The 15497-nt window shown below is 37.1% G+C and overlaps 1 protein-coding gene across 3 annotated transcripts in view; it reads left to right on the top strand.

The window, feature by feature from the left end:
- Window positions 1–14624, top strand: part of mxi1 (max interactor 1, dimerization protein) — a 66727-nt gene extending 52103 nt beyond the window's left edge. For 2 of the 3 annotated variants that reach the window (XM_059946993.1, XM_059946995.1), the window contains exons 4-6: window positions 8365–8479; window positions 9819–9990; window positions 10656–14624. In XM_059946993.1, the coding sequence (XP_059802976.1) occupies window positions 8365–8479; window positions 9819–9990; window positions 10656–10819 (451 nt within the window). In that variant the 3' untranslated portion in view covers window positions 10820–14624. The remainder of the gene's footprint in view (window positions 1–8364; window positions 8480–9818; window positions 9991–10655) is intronic. The other variant, XM_059946994.1, reaches the window with a different exon arrangement.
- Window positions 14625–15497: the final 873 nt, after the last annotated feature.

Raw genomic sequence — 15497 nt, 5'->3', positions numbered from 1 at the left:
CCTTGACTAGTATTGCTACCCCTCCTCCTTCAATCCCTCCCGCTCTGTTGCATCTAAAACAACGGAACCCCAGAATATTGAGCTGCCAGTCCTGCCCCTCCTGCAACCAAGTCTCACTAATGGGCTACAATGTCATAATTCCAGGTGTTGATCCATGCCCAGAGCTCATCCGCTTTTCCACAATACTTCTTGCATTGAAATGTACACAGCTCAGGATACTAGTCACGCCATTTAATTCCTGATTTTGTCTGAGGTCTTACCAATATCTGTCTCCACAATCTCTCTACTAACTGTTCTAACACTCTGGTTCCCTATCTCCCTGCAGCTCTAGTTTAAACCCCACTGTGCAGCATTAACAAACTTTATTAATCCGCCTTTATTAATTCAGTTACAAATCGTTACTTTTGTACAGGCTCCGCCTTCCCTGGAAGAGAGCCCAATGATCCAAAATTCCTAATGCCTTCTCTCAAAAACCAACTACTTAGCCATGTATTAAACTGTATAATCTTCCTAGTCTTGGCCTCACTAGCATGTGGCAGGGGTAGCAATCCTGAGATCAGAACCCTGGAGGTCCTGCCCTTAACTTAGCACCTAACTCCCTGAACTCCCAATGCAGAACCTCGTCACTCATCCTACCCATGTCATTGGTACCTACATGGACCATGACCACAGGCTGTGTACCTTTCTACTTGAGAACGCTGAGGACTTGATTGAAGATGTCCTGGACCCTGGCACCCGGGAGGAATCTCATTTTTGCCTATAGAGCCTTCTTTCTGTTCCCCTAACTAGTGAATCTCCTATCACCACAGTGCACCTCTGCTAGTGCACAGTGCACAGAGCCAGACTCAGTGCCAGAGACTCAACGGCTGTGACTCTCCTCTGTTAGGTCATCCCTTCCCAATAGTATCCAATGTGTTATACCTGTTGTTGAGGGGGATGTCCACAGGGGTAACTCTGCACTGGCTGTTTAACACCTTTCCCCTTCCTGACAGTCACACAGTTTCCTGTGTCCTGCACCTTGGGTGTAACTACTACTCTATATGTCCTGTCTGTTACCCCTTGGACCCCAAATGATCTGGAGTTCATCCATTTCCAGCTTCATCTCCTTACTGTGGTTTGTTAGAAGCTGTAGCTAGATGCTCTTGCTACAGTTGCAGTTGTCAGAGACACTAGAGGTCTCCCTGCCTTCCCACATCCTGCAAGGGGAGCATTCAGCTATCCTGCTTGATCTATCTCTATTGTTCTAATTGAGCAAATCTGAAGAAGGGAAGGAAAAAAACTCTACCTAGAGTTTTTCTATTTTGCTTTTTCAGACTGAAGCCTCAAAATCACCACCCTAACTATCCACTCCAATGATGGCCATTGTGACAATGGCCGCTGTGCTTGCCCCTGCCTTCCTTGAATTTGTTCTTGCTAATCAATCTCAAACGCTGATTATTTGCTGGTCAGAGCTCCAAATAAACTGCTGCGAGTTGCTTCCCCCTTTAAACCCGGTCAACGGACCTGAGTGAAAATGTGTTCCTGGTTAAGAAATACCACAATTGTTATTCATGTTTTCTTTTTATTTTCATTTTGTCGCCATCCCCTTTCTTTGTACTCGCTTTGTGGCCTACAGCCCATGAAAAGTTAATAAATATTTTTAAACTTGGCTTCCTTTCGTCAGGTTTCTGTGTGTTTATATTTTAGTTCATTTGGCATCATAGGATATTCTTTTACAAAACTCTAGCCTATTCCTCTGGCTCCAATATCCAGACAGTACCATCTCCCCAGCAGGCCACTGGTGACTGTAATCCCAAAGCTCAGTCTCCAAGCTACATGCTCTATGTTCGTTCTGTGTAAAGTATATGAATAAAAACTAAATACAGTTTATGTTAATCCTTTTCACTTTGTTTTCCAATCATATATATTATGAACTAGATTTTCTGACTCTTCCTATTGACGGACCTGGGAAAGTAGGTTTGGAAAATGACCAGAGGCTTGTGTCTGTATGTGCTCACTTTGATCTTTTGTTTTGTCTATGTGCTGGTAGGTATGTATATAAATGTAAGTTAGCATAATGTATACTTTAATGTAATGTTTGGTATTAGTGTCATTAAAACCTGTCAGATTTAGATGTTTATTATTTAGCAGTCAGTGTAGCGGGTGTAGAAAGAAGATGGCAGTTAAGGCCTGGGAAATTACACAAAATGTTTTACTTTAGGAAATCAGAAGCTATATAATTTACCATCAGTTTTAAGTTTTTTGCCATCTTTATGGTGTTATGAACTTTGAAGGTCTTTTGTCTTCATTGTTTTCATACTGATTTTAACCAGACTTTCAAGAGAAGGAGAGTCATTCTCAGTTTATTAGTCTCCACACATTAGAATACTAGCCAGGGTCAAGGATGCATTTCTTCAGGAGTCTGGTCCTTATGTAGATAATCCCAGATTTTAAATCATCCTTAATATCTCTTACTACAGGTTCATTATATCTGCTGTTCACACACAAAGTTATATTTTGTTTCACAATTACAGTTCAAGGAAAAACACATAATTAAGGCAACATGTTGAATGGTAGCTAAAATAATAAAGCAGGACTTTTTTGTTGTTTCTTTTGATTAATGTAACATATTGTCAAAGCCAGATATTCCTTTTAAATAATTATGTACCATTGCTTAATGGTACTTTTTAATTAAAGTTTTAAACTGTTAAATTTATTCCATCTTGTATGGAGCTTAATGCAGTTTGGCAATTGACCTGCTAGAAAGTGTTAACAAGCTGAGTAAAATACAAAAATTACATAATGAATTTAATTCTGCACTTTCTGAAAGTCATCTTAAGTTAAAATGGTGTTACATATCAAAGAGTGGCAGATTAGTAACAGATCTGATCAAAGCATAAAATGGCATTGAACAGAACAGTTTTGTATTGTCATATCTTACGATGGACTTGGTTTGAGCTACTCAAGCCTCCTCTGACCAAGGACCATACATTCTCTTGTAGTTTTATACATACAGACAAAGTATGGCAAAGTGGGCATCACTGAGTCGCGGCTGAAAGAAGACCATAGTTGGGAGCTTTACTTCAAAAGATATACTTTCTATTGAAAGGACAGGCAGGAAGACATAGGCGGTGGTGTGGCTCTGTTGGTAAGAGATGGAATTATGTCTTTAAAAAGAGGTGACATAGGTTCAAAGAATGTTGAATTTTTGTGGATGGAGTTAAGAAACTACAAGGGTTAAAAAAATATATATGCACTTCTCTAAATAGTAGCCAAGATGTGGGGTTGAGATGTGTGAGCTGGAACAGGTATGTAATAATAGGCAATAGACAATAAACAATAGACAGTAGGTGCAGGAACAGGCCTTTCGACCCTTCTAGCCAGCACCGCCATTCACTGTGATCATGGCTGATCATACACAATCAGTACCCGTTCCTGCCCTCTCCCCATATCCCTTGACCCCACTATCTATAAGAGCTCTATCTAACTCTCTCTTGAATGCATCCAGAGACTTGGCCTCCACTGCCTTCTGGGGCAGAGCATTCCACATAGCCACCACTGTCTGGGTGAAAAAGTTCTTCCGCATTTCTGTTCTAAATGGTCTACCCCTTATTCTTAAACTGTGGCTAGTTCTGGACTCACCCATCAGCGGGAACATGCTTCCTGCCTCCATTGTGTCCAATCCCTTAATAATCTTATATGTTTCAATCAGATCCCCTCTCATCCTTCTAAATTCCAGTGTATACAAGCCCACTCGCTCCAATTTTTCAACATATGACAGTCCCGCCATTCCGGGAATTAACCTTGTGAACCTACACTGCACTCCCTCAATAGCAAGAATGTCTATAAGGGTAATATAATAAGGGTAATGGCACAATTGTAATGGGGGACTTCAATATGCGAGGGGATTGGAACAATCTCGAGAGAGGGCATATGTTGAATGCCTACGAGATGGCTTTTTAGAGCAGCTTGTGCTCAAGTCTACAAGGGGAAAGGCTATCTTAGCTTGGGTGTTGTGTAATAATCCCGATTTTATTAGTCAGCTTAATGTAAAGGAACCCTTGAAAGCAGTGATCATAATATGAGAGGGAGAAGCACAAGTCACATGTATCAGTACCGCAATGGACTAAAGCGAATTATAGAGGCATGAAAGAGGAGTTTGCCCAGGTGGATTGGAAGAGGGTACTGACAGGAGTGACAGCAGTGCAGAGATGGCTGAAGGTTCTGGGAGTAGTTCAAATGGTGCGGGATAGATATATTCCACAGAAGAAGTTGTTCTCAAATGGCAGAGGTGGGCAACCGTGGCTGACCAGGGAAATTAATGCCAAGGATAGGGCATATAATTTAGCAAAACTGAGTGGGAAGTTGGATGATTAGGAAGCTTTTAAAATCCCATAAAGGGCAACTAAAAAAGCTATAAGGGAAAAGATGAAATATGAGGGCAAACTAGTCAATAATACAAAGCAGGATGCTGAAATATTTTCCAGTTATCTAACAATAAAAGGGAGTTGCGAATTGATATTGGACCACTGGAAAATGATGCTGGTCAAGCAGTAATGGGGAACAAAGAAATTGCAGATGAACGTAATGAGTACTTTGTACTTTTTTACTGTGGAAGACACTAGCTGTATGCCAGAGGTCCATAAGCATCAGGGAGCAGGAGTGAGTGCCATTGCTATTACAAAGGAAAAATGCTAGTCAAACTCAAGGGTCTTAAGGTAGATAAGCCACCTGGACCAGAAGGACTACATCCCAGAGTCCTGAGAGAGGTTGCTAAAGACATAATGGATACATTGGCCATGATCTTTCAACAAACACTTGATTCTGGCATGGTCCCAGAGGACTGGAAAATTGCAGTGACACTCCCACACTTTTAAGAAGAGAGGGAATTGTAGGCTAGTTGGCCTAAACTCAGTGGTTGGGAAAGTGTTGGAGTCTATTATCAAGGACGAGGTTATTGACAAAACAAGTCAGTCATCATGGTTTCTGTAAAAGGAATTCTTGCCTCACAAATCTGTTAGAATTCTTCAAGGAAGTAACAAGCATGGTGGACAAAGGAGAGGCAGTGACTGTCATTTACTTAGATTTTCAGAAGGCATTTGATAAAGTGCCTCATAATTCCTATGGTGTTACAGGAAATATACTGGCATGGATGGAGGAATGGCTAACAGGTAGGAGACAGCGAATGGGAGACAGTGAGCCTTTCCTGGTTGGCTGCCAGTGACTAGTGGTGTTTCTCGGGGGTCAGTATAGGGACCACTACTTTTCACATTGTTTGTCAATAACTTAGATAATGGAATTGATGGCTGTGTGGCAAAGTTTGCGAATGATATGAAAATGGGTGGAGGGGTAGGTAGTGTTGCGGAAGCAATGCGATTGTAGCAGGACTTAGACAAATTGGGCATAAAAGTGGCAGGGAATACAGTGTTGGGAAATGTATGATAATGTATTTTGATAAAAGGAACAATAGTGCAGACTATTATCTAAATGGGGATAAAATTCAAACATCAGAGATGCACAGGGACTTAGGAGTCCTCGTGCAAGACTCCCAGGTTAATTCACAGGTTGAGTCTGTGGTGAAGAAGACAAATGCAATGTTGTTATTCATTTTGAGGAGAATAGAATGTAAAATCAAGGAGAAAATGCTGAGGCTTTATAAGGCACATTTACAACAGAAGTAAAGAGGATTTTCTTTAGCCAGAGAGTAGTGAATCTGTGGAATGCTCTGCTACAGGCTATAGTGGAGGTCAAGTCCGTGGGTGTATCCAAAGCGGAAGTTGATAGGTTCCTGAATGGTCTGGGCATCAAGGGATATGGTGAGAGGGCAGCTGTATGGGGTTGAATGGGATCCAGGATCAGCCATGATGAAATGGCAGAGCTGACTCAATGGGCTGAATGGTCTAATTCTGCTGCTATGTCTTTTGGTCTAATGTATTCTGTAAAAATGGAAAACTACATTCTGAACAGTCACTGCAATGTTTTAAAAAAAATTCTGCAAATAAAGGGAACAAGGAGCTGAAGTTTTAATTCTCTTTCATTGACCTAAAAGCTCTTGAATGAATCATAGTGAAAAAATAGACTACTGACAAATTCCAAAAAGAACCTCTTTGGTTGTTATATCTGCAGCAATTCTTCAATATGGAACCTTTTTTTTGATGGCTCTGAGTTTATCCTGTAATTAGCTGATATATACAAATTAAGACGATCTAGCCCTCTATGAATTGGCTGCTTTAACCCCTGAAATGAGGTGAGGAGGGGAGAGAATAGGTAATGGTGAAGAGCTAGGAGAGGTAAGAAAGAATTATCAGGGCTTCCATTTCAACAACTTTAACAAGTGCTCCTAACTGATGTCCCTATGTTTTATTATACAAAAAGATCACTTTCTTTAGGCAAAATTTTTGATGTCCATACAGGACACTTTTATTGGTTGTTGGGAAACATTTCTTTTAGAAGGTTCAGATATATCACATCCACTTATTACCATACTGAGGTAACATCCTTAAAATATTTAGACTTTAAAAATACATTTGCTAAGGCACTACAAAAAAACTATGAAAGGTGCAGCCAAACCAAACTAAAGCCAAAACCAAAATAATTGTCGCTGCCTGCAACCCTGCAGATCTGTTATACTTGCATGATACTCCCCCAGCTCTAATGATTGCTCCAAAAGCCGAATCCCTGATCTGATCCTTCATTAGCAGTACAATCTTGAAGCGATTGAACTTAAGTTTATGCAAGTGCAAGCTAAGTGTAAATGAGCGGTCAGCAAAATATATGATATCCATCAGCCAGCCCCAAGCTACAAACTGCAACTAAATAAGCAACTTATTCCCTTTGCTTTTACTACCCCACCACTCAAGTGACTAGTTACATCATAAACACATGACACAGAATACAATACAGATAGAGAACAGATGCATGTGTGCTACAAATGGCTTAACAGAGCTGAAAAAAATAAAGCTTGTGAATAGAGGATTAGTTAAATAACAGCAATCAAACCAGGAAAAACAGCTCATTTTATATTGATGTTCATGGAGTATCACAGGGATCAATACAAGGCCAGGCCTTCAGTTGGAAGTAAAGACACGGTGATATAAAACTAGGTGGGCATTGTGAAATTTTAAGGTAGATATAAAGTTTTAAGGTAGAGTAAGAATGTAGGTTAAGAAACCTGGTCTCATAGGAAACAATCAGAGATTCTTCACTTTCAGATGAAGAATACAAAAAGTTTTTTTTAAAATGATAAGCAAGAAAAATATTGATCCCCATATACAAAGCAGTTCAGTCCAATGTGAGCTTTATTTGAGGACATGGAAAATCATATTTCAGTAAGACCAGGCAATATCTGTGGAAAAGAAACACAATTAAGTGTTTCTACCTGAAATAAAACCAGAAAACTGCCAGATCACTGACTGTTTTTGGAACTTTGTTTTCATTTCAGATATCCAGCATGTGAAGATTCTTTATCTTCACATTTGTGAGGAATAGTTTGGTGAAGTTTAGCCTGAGAATATGTGGCCCTCAAAGCAACGTAGATAAAATCTGACTGTCTATAAACTCATGATGAATAAGGCCGTGAATGATGATATATTTTATGCTTCCTTAGACATGATCCTTATGACTTTCTGTGCTAATCCAATGCATATGACCCATCTACCAAGAAAGGTGTTGGGTGTAAACAGACTGCCATTGCAAGTCAAAAGTAATAGAAATGGAAAAGATGGCTCACTTAAATATAAATAATGTATGGAGTAAGCAGTGACTTGAAGAGTGCTGTGGAGCCTGGAAAAGAATACAGTCCTTTAAAATAATGTGGTTTCATGGAAAATTGGGTTAATAAAACCTGCTTTGTTTGGAATAAATGAAAAAGACATTTTAAAATCCAATGAAAAGAATAAAGTTGAAGAGAATATTGAATGTTCGACTATTGCTAATACCATTTAGGGAAGTTTTATTCTGCTACAGGTTAATGGTGCTAGAATTGGGCACAGTATTACTCTATTCCAGGTCTTATTGTTTAACTGCAGTGTTTTGTTTCCAACATTGGAATGAAGAATGTTTTTGCTCAAATTTCAGTATTGGACTCACTGGTCATTCAGAACCTATAGAATATTAGATAGTATTATCCATTCTATAGAAAATCAAGGCAAATAGCTTAGTAACAAAGCCAAAACCAAATTTAAAAATTTCCTCCGATCACCATTAGGTAGACATTTAACATTGTATAGAAACATCATTAGTTTGGCTAGTTTGCTAACCACTTAATGCCAATGAGTATTCTGTCAATTGTTTAAATTATTGCTGAATATTTAATTGTTAAAATGTTCACTAGTTGTGTATTGGATTGAGTATTGAAGCAAGAATACATTACATTTTTGATTACAGTCGAGCACATCTTCGTCTCTGCTTGGAAAGATTGAAGGAACTTATACCACTGGGATCAGAGTGTACCAGGCACACTACTCTTGGTTTACTCAATAAAGCCAAAGCACATATTAAGGTAAACCAAAACACTACATCTACATTGCTGTTTATATATGTTAATAAATACCTTCAGTTTCATTAGAAAATTACAAGAATAGTTCACTCTGCCATCCAGTAAGATCACGGCTGTTCCAATTTTTGCTTCAGCCCCATTTCATGTCTCTCCCCATTTCCATTAATCCTCTTCTAGTTTGAACATCTGTTAGTCTCTAGCATAGATGTATTCAGTAACCATGTTTAAAGACTCTCTGGAATAGAGAATTCCAGATGTTTACAATTCTGTGAGGAAAGAAATTCCACCTCATTGTCATCTGTAATGGGTAATTCATTATTATGAAAATATGCCCCTGCTAGATATCTCACATAGAGGAAACATCTTTCATTGCTTTCAATTTTCTTCATAATCTTTTGTTTTGATAAGATTATTTATTCTGTAATTCAATGGTAAAAACCCAGCCTGCTCAGCCTATCTGCACACATTAGCCCCCTTCATCTCAGAAATCAATCTAGTGAATATTATTGGAACTGCCTGCTACTACTGATCTATCTTAATCAGTAGTGCTATCTACTCTGTAATCATAGTACCATTTTTATTTAAAAAAGCTTATGTTACATGATCTCTCCCCAATAGTGCAGCTACTGTTGAGACTATATACTACTCCCACCACTGACTTCCTACTTTTACTATTTCTTACTGAACTGATTCATTTTAAGCTTTTGAGCCAATCACATTCCTCATCACTATTCTTTATTAACAGAGCTATTTCACTTAATTTTACCATTGGAAATGCGAAATATCCTTGAATAACCAGACCCTGATTCTGTTGACTTTGTCGCTCTTTAATGGCTATCAGATCATACCTGCTTATTTCCATTTCATCAATGCATCCATCTTGTTATGAATTCTATGTACATTTAGATGAGGCACCTTTAACTTTAACATGCTGTATTTCCGTGCTCTTTCTATTTGGTGATGCACTGTTACGCTTGCATATTTTACCACTGCTTAATACTGTAATTAATATTTAAAGTTGAAATTAAAGCTTTTTGTGTCATGGCCACACTAATAACTTAAATTATAGTATAAATTATTTAGAAATGTTATGTTGATAGATCAAAAATAGATTAGAAAAAAGCTATTTCAGTTTTTCATTTTTTACACTTGTTTGATTAAGTACTCTTAATCACAGTAATGGAATTCTCTTATAATTGTACGTGCGCTAATTTTAAGATCTGCTTAAAGACAGCTCAGTAAATGCCACAGGTGCTAATTAGCTTGGTAATTAACTCCTCTGATTGGCTTACTTTGAAAAGCTTATTACTCATTTTTTGTATTTTGTATTTTTCTGTGTCAGAAACTTGAAGAATTGGATAGGAAGTCAATGTACCAGATTGAGCACCTGGAAAGAGAACATCGTTTTTTAAAGAGGAGACTGGAACAGCTACAGGGTCTGCCAGAGAATGAACGACTACGAATAGATAGTATAGGATCTAATGTCTTCTCTGATCGTTCAGATTCAGAACGAGGTAAATGCTGTTGTCCACACAACTTGCTATTGATTGATGATTGGAGTAACACTATCTATGTGGTTTGTAATTCCCTAAAGTAAGTATTTCAATATATAATAGATGATTAACAATGTTTTGGTATATCAACCTACAGCACCGTCACTTGTGTTTTGGACTTTATTTTGTGCTTCACAAGATACTCAGTGTCTTAGAAATTGCTTGTAACATCTTGGTTTCCTACCAGAGGATTTGTCAGTTCAACTAACTTAGTGCCAACATTGTTGCTGATGGCATTCCAGAATCTAATCTGACACCCATACATGTTTGAAAAGGGGACAACTGCAGAGTTTCTTAAATCTTTGTGTGCATCTTTTTTTCATGTGAAGTCCATGTCACTTTTAAGAGTGTTTGTATGTTTAGGGTATAATATAGTAACATCACCTGCAAGTATGCTGCTCTCAAGAAATGAGTTTATGTATAGCAGGCAGTGGTAAATCGGGCTTGAATTACAAAGAGAACCACTAATTTTTGGTACTCTTATTTGACAAACTTGACCATAACATTTTGGGTTATTCTGCACTTAAAAGTTTAGACTAGGCAATTTTAAAATATTGTAAAGCATTTTTTTGTTTGGTATAATTATCTGACACACTTCTAATGGTCTGTCTTTTGCTTATTTCTAGAAGAAATTGAAGTGGATGTTGAGAGTACAGAATTCTCCCATGGAGACATGGACAATATTAGCACTTCTAGCATCAGCGACCTTGATGACCACAGCAGCCTCCAAAGTGTTGGTAGTGATGAAGGTTACTCCAGCAGCAGCATAAAGCTGTCCTCATCCATTTAAGGAAGACCCTGAAGCTACTGCAAATATGCCTGAGGGATCACAATGTGACAAGCTACTTCAGCTTTGGACTTCTGTGAGGAAAAAAATAGGTTAAGGACATGTGCTTGTACTACAATACTCATGCACGAGGCACTCACCTAATACTGAGATAAATTACATCGTTTTGAAGAAAGAAATAGCACATAGTGCATAGGATTGTGGGTACAAAGCAACCACTGTTCAGATGGTTTCTTTATGTATCCACAGATAATTCATTAGTGTCAATTCACTTGGAAAATACAAGCCTTTATTAATAAAAATGCACTTTTAAGGTGAAGGGCATCTTGATGTGTAGCCCAGAGTTGCAATGTAATTTGAACAATGTTGGTAAGCTTGGCTTTCTGATGGATTGTTTCTAGCCTGCACTTGGAGGTCTTCGTTTCCTTTACAACTGCAGATTTTACCTCTGTGGAGACCTCACCAAATTGTTTAAAGTCCATTTACTGTAAAAAAAATACTAATTACCCCAAATAGAAATGGAAAAACACTTTACCAAATTGGTAATTTATGGCTGATTTTATTTGGTGTATTTAGAAAAAAACAAGAGGTGTATCTTGCACCCTTGGATTCTCCAAGTTTTATGAAGTTAAATCATAGGGACATTTTTTTCAGTTTTTGTTTGTGCTGATGTTGTGCCTTCTAAGTGTGCATTGTGTCGTCATGAAGTTAGTGTCTCTGTTATCTATTTGTCCCTGCATGTATCAGAGCAGCTTTTAAAAAAGTACAATCTTTATTTCCTTTGCTTCCTTCAACCTTAGTTCATTCTAGAATGGCCTGATTACTTGACCTCCTCAACCCCTTCAGAAGCAATTTTGAAGCTCCCATTACAAATGAAGTTGATAATCAGCTTTGCAATAGAAACCTATAAGCATTAGTATCTGATTTAGCTTTTCCTGTGTGTGCACACTGCAGTACAGTTAATGGTATTTTTATAGAGAAAAGAAAGAATTTATTGTTACTATGGTTAAATCCAGTGTTGGTGTTACCTACAGCAGAATTAGTAGTAGATTCAGTACTATGGCTTGCATAGAGATTGTGTTCAACCAAGTTGAAAACCACTAGGGACTATTAGGCAGAGGGCTTGTCTGCATTTGTATTTAACTTTTGCCTGTAGCTGAGCTTAGCAATTTTTATTCGGAGATATTTCACTTTTAGTTTTGAAAACTTTTGTGCAAGTCTTGATTTCATCTCTGAGATGTCCTTCCCCTGAAAGTCCATCACTGCTGTATAGCCTGCTGGATAAATTGTGTATCAGGATATTGCAGTTAAGTTGCACAATGTTTTAACCATTAAAATTTGACAAAGTGTCATGGGGAGTACACCTTTGATTTGACAAATGTGTCATTGATGAGAAAAGGTTCAGAGCTTGATAGATGCTTTTCTAAAATCAATCTAAATGTTTTGGGAAAAATAACCTCTCAAAAGTCAAATTCTGTTTTCAGTTGATTAAAAAGCACTTCCACATAATCAATTGTAAACTGCCATTATTCAGTTTTTCAGATCAAGGACCTTGGGAGTAGCTAAGGTTATTTGAAGAGTTAATATAAACATTTGTTTATTCTGAGCTTCAACATGATTCCAAATTTATGTAACAAATCAATTACATTTTTCCTGTGCTTATTTCTGGTAAATTTTGGAATTTAAAATTAGTACATTAAGTAATTCTGGTCACCATTTGTTTGCCTTTTTTATAGGTTCCAGTTTTGACTGGGCTTATAAGAATATTTACAAAAGCAAAGGTGAAATACATCAAATTGTATGAAAGGCAGGTATTAATTGCATGTGCTTTCCATTCAGTTCTAAACTAAGGCCTTTCATTTGAAGGAAATGAAAATTTACTGTTTTCATTGAACTTAACATTTTAAAACAGGGAAAGTTTGGTTCTGGTGCTATTCAGTGTTAGCTATTTGGGAATTTCAAAATTACATAATTTGAAATTGCTTTGCTATTTGGTAATGTATGTTTAATATACTTAACAGCCTCGTGCAGCTTAGTTACCAAGTTCATATGAATAATGCACAAATCTGGCAGCTCTGCAATATATTTCATAGCCTGATCACTTATTTTTCTCCTTTGCCTCTTTTCTGAGAAGTGAGCAGAACATGAATGTAAAACAAGAGGCAGCTTTTTCTAAGACACTCAGCTACAAAATCCTGTGACTAATTGAATGTGAACGACCAATTCTAGAGTAACACTTAATATTCACCAGCAACTTCCACGTTTACACCATGAGACATATCCTATAGATATCACCTGATTCTGATGACATTTATGACCAAATCTTTTAAAATTGTGATTCTTTCATATGTCATAATCATCTTTAAGTGTAGAACTGCTCATCCAAGTTGTGCAGTGGCTTAATCTTATTAGAAGATAATCTAGCTATGCCTAGTAGATTCACTAAAGTTCTGGTTTTGATGTTGAGCAATCAATAATGCTGCAGTGTGCTTTGTCAAAAAACACTGTGTAGCTGTTACACTTAAATATGTAAATGCCCAGTTCCTCAATAGACCACTCAACCAGATAGTAACTGTACACACTCAAACAGCTGGAACAGGAATCTTCTAAGTAGACAAAGATTGACAGCAATATGGAATTCACTCAAATGAATATTGCTGAAAAGAGATCAATGTTCATTGTTATAAGTTAAGAACACAAAATCTTAATGAAAGGCACAATTCCAAAAAAAAGCTTTGTATTTGCTGGATTGTTTTTAGCACTGCCACTGTTGAAGTTTGAATATAATGTACAAAAATGTGTGATGCCTTTCCCTTTCCTTAAAGCAGCAATAGCGAGAAATAATTACATCGGTTTATGTCAAAGAATTAAACTGAAAAAGAAACTGCTGGTGTCAATTGGAATTCAGTATTCACAATTGATAATACGATCTTCATACTCGTTGACAATAATTCTTCATAATGAATTTTTACTTTGGATAGTTATTTTGGAACAACTTTTCACATCTGTTAAAATTTATTTTATTTATAAAATGGTATTGCTAGTTTTACAGCAGGCTCGCCTATGTAGATCCCATGTTATTTACCACCAAACTGCTTACTGTGCCTGATTAAATTAAAAAACACAAACCATTTCTACTCACTGAAAATAGGCCAGTCTTAGTTTAGTACATTTAATTTATTATGCTCTTCATGTCACATGTAGTAGGTTGGTTGCAGTGCTAATTAATATTACAATATTACATAAATGGTGTATTTTCAGGGCTGATGTGTATGACCCTCAATTACAGCATTGTAAAGGATCTCAGTAGATAGTTCTCTCCTTCCAGATTTCACCTGTAAGCTTTTCTCAATTTCTGCCAGCTGTCAAATTATAATGACTGAAGAAATCTGTACATAAAATACATTATAGCATTTTCCTTAATACAGTTTTTTGTTCCTACAAATTACCTTCCAGGTTTTATTGTAGAGCTGTATTTTTTTTTTTGCAGAGAATGCCTGAAATAATAAAGAATATACTTTTGTTCTTTAAAGTCTGAGAGCTGTAACACTGAGAATTGGTCCCGAATTTAGCCTGGCGTAGTAAACCAAACTAGTCTCATTCTGTATTAGGCGTAAGATCAAATCTATTACCCCAATGGCAGATGCCCATTTTAATGAAGGAACAACTTCTCTCATTCAGTCCAAGTTATTTATCAAGGTATGTAGCTTTAAGTATCTAATGTTATACAGACCCTCTCCAGTGCTCAATATACTGCTTTTATTAACTCTCTCTTCTACATACATCTAGTTGATTATAATTAAATGCAACTGGTAACACATGATCACAGACTTATTGGTGTCTTTCTGACACATTCACTAGAAGAAGTGCATTTAGAATCTCCAGAGGCTGCAAGAGAAAAGCACAGGATTCAACTCTATTGTTCAATTAGTATAAACCATTTTGCATTCTCAGTTCTGAGGTGGAAAAATAATCTAAATACAGCCATTTTCTGATGTTAAAAGTAAAATGGTGCATATTTGGCTAAAATAAAAGAATTCTTAAGTTAAACAATTCAGATCCTCAAATTGACCTTGTCTGTCATGACAAAGACTGGCTTGGTGTAAAACTGAATCAATCTTATCAATTCCATTTTCAATGATTATTTGTAAGCAGGTAGGTGAAGTCAAATAGGACAGCTATGCGGAAGAGTGGGAACTTAAATACCATGTACAGCAAATTTTTAAAAAATACCATAGATTTAGTCACTGCAGAATTGTTTTTCTGTTAACTAGGTCAACTACTGCCTCCTCTTTGAATAACTACAATGATTTGCCCTCACCCTCACAAGCTCAAACACATCTTTTTGCCTCAATTTTGTTACATATTTGTACTGACTGGATCGCATCTTGGCTTACTAAAGCATGCACCAGTCGCTGAACCAACTCAAGCTTTGTGGTTTCCATAATCTAGAACAGCTTCCATCTTAGTGGTTATAACATGAATTTATTGTGCACTTACATAATTTGGCTCTTACTTCAAAAAGCTGAAAAGTAAAATAAAATATACCTCAGATCACTGGCATTTAACCCCACTAAGTTACATTAATATGATTACATTATTTGTTAAATCTCATCTTTCTTAAAATTAGCTCCAGAAAATACTTTGGCTTTTATGCCAGCAAGAGGACATTCACCCAAAA

Source organism: Hypanus sabinus, chromosome 22 (genome assembly GCF_030144855.1).
Source record: "Hypanus sabinus isolate sHypSab1 chromosome 22, sHypSab1.hap1, whole genome shotgun sequence".
In the NCBI taxonomy this organism is placed as follows: domain Eukaryota; kingdom Metazoa; phylum Chordata; class Chondrichthyes; order Myliobatiformes; family Dasyatidae; genus Hypanus; species Hypanus sabinus.
The sequence above is the reverse complement of the archived record's forward strand: the minus strand, read 5'-3'. Positions and strand labels throughout refer to the sequence as shown.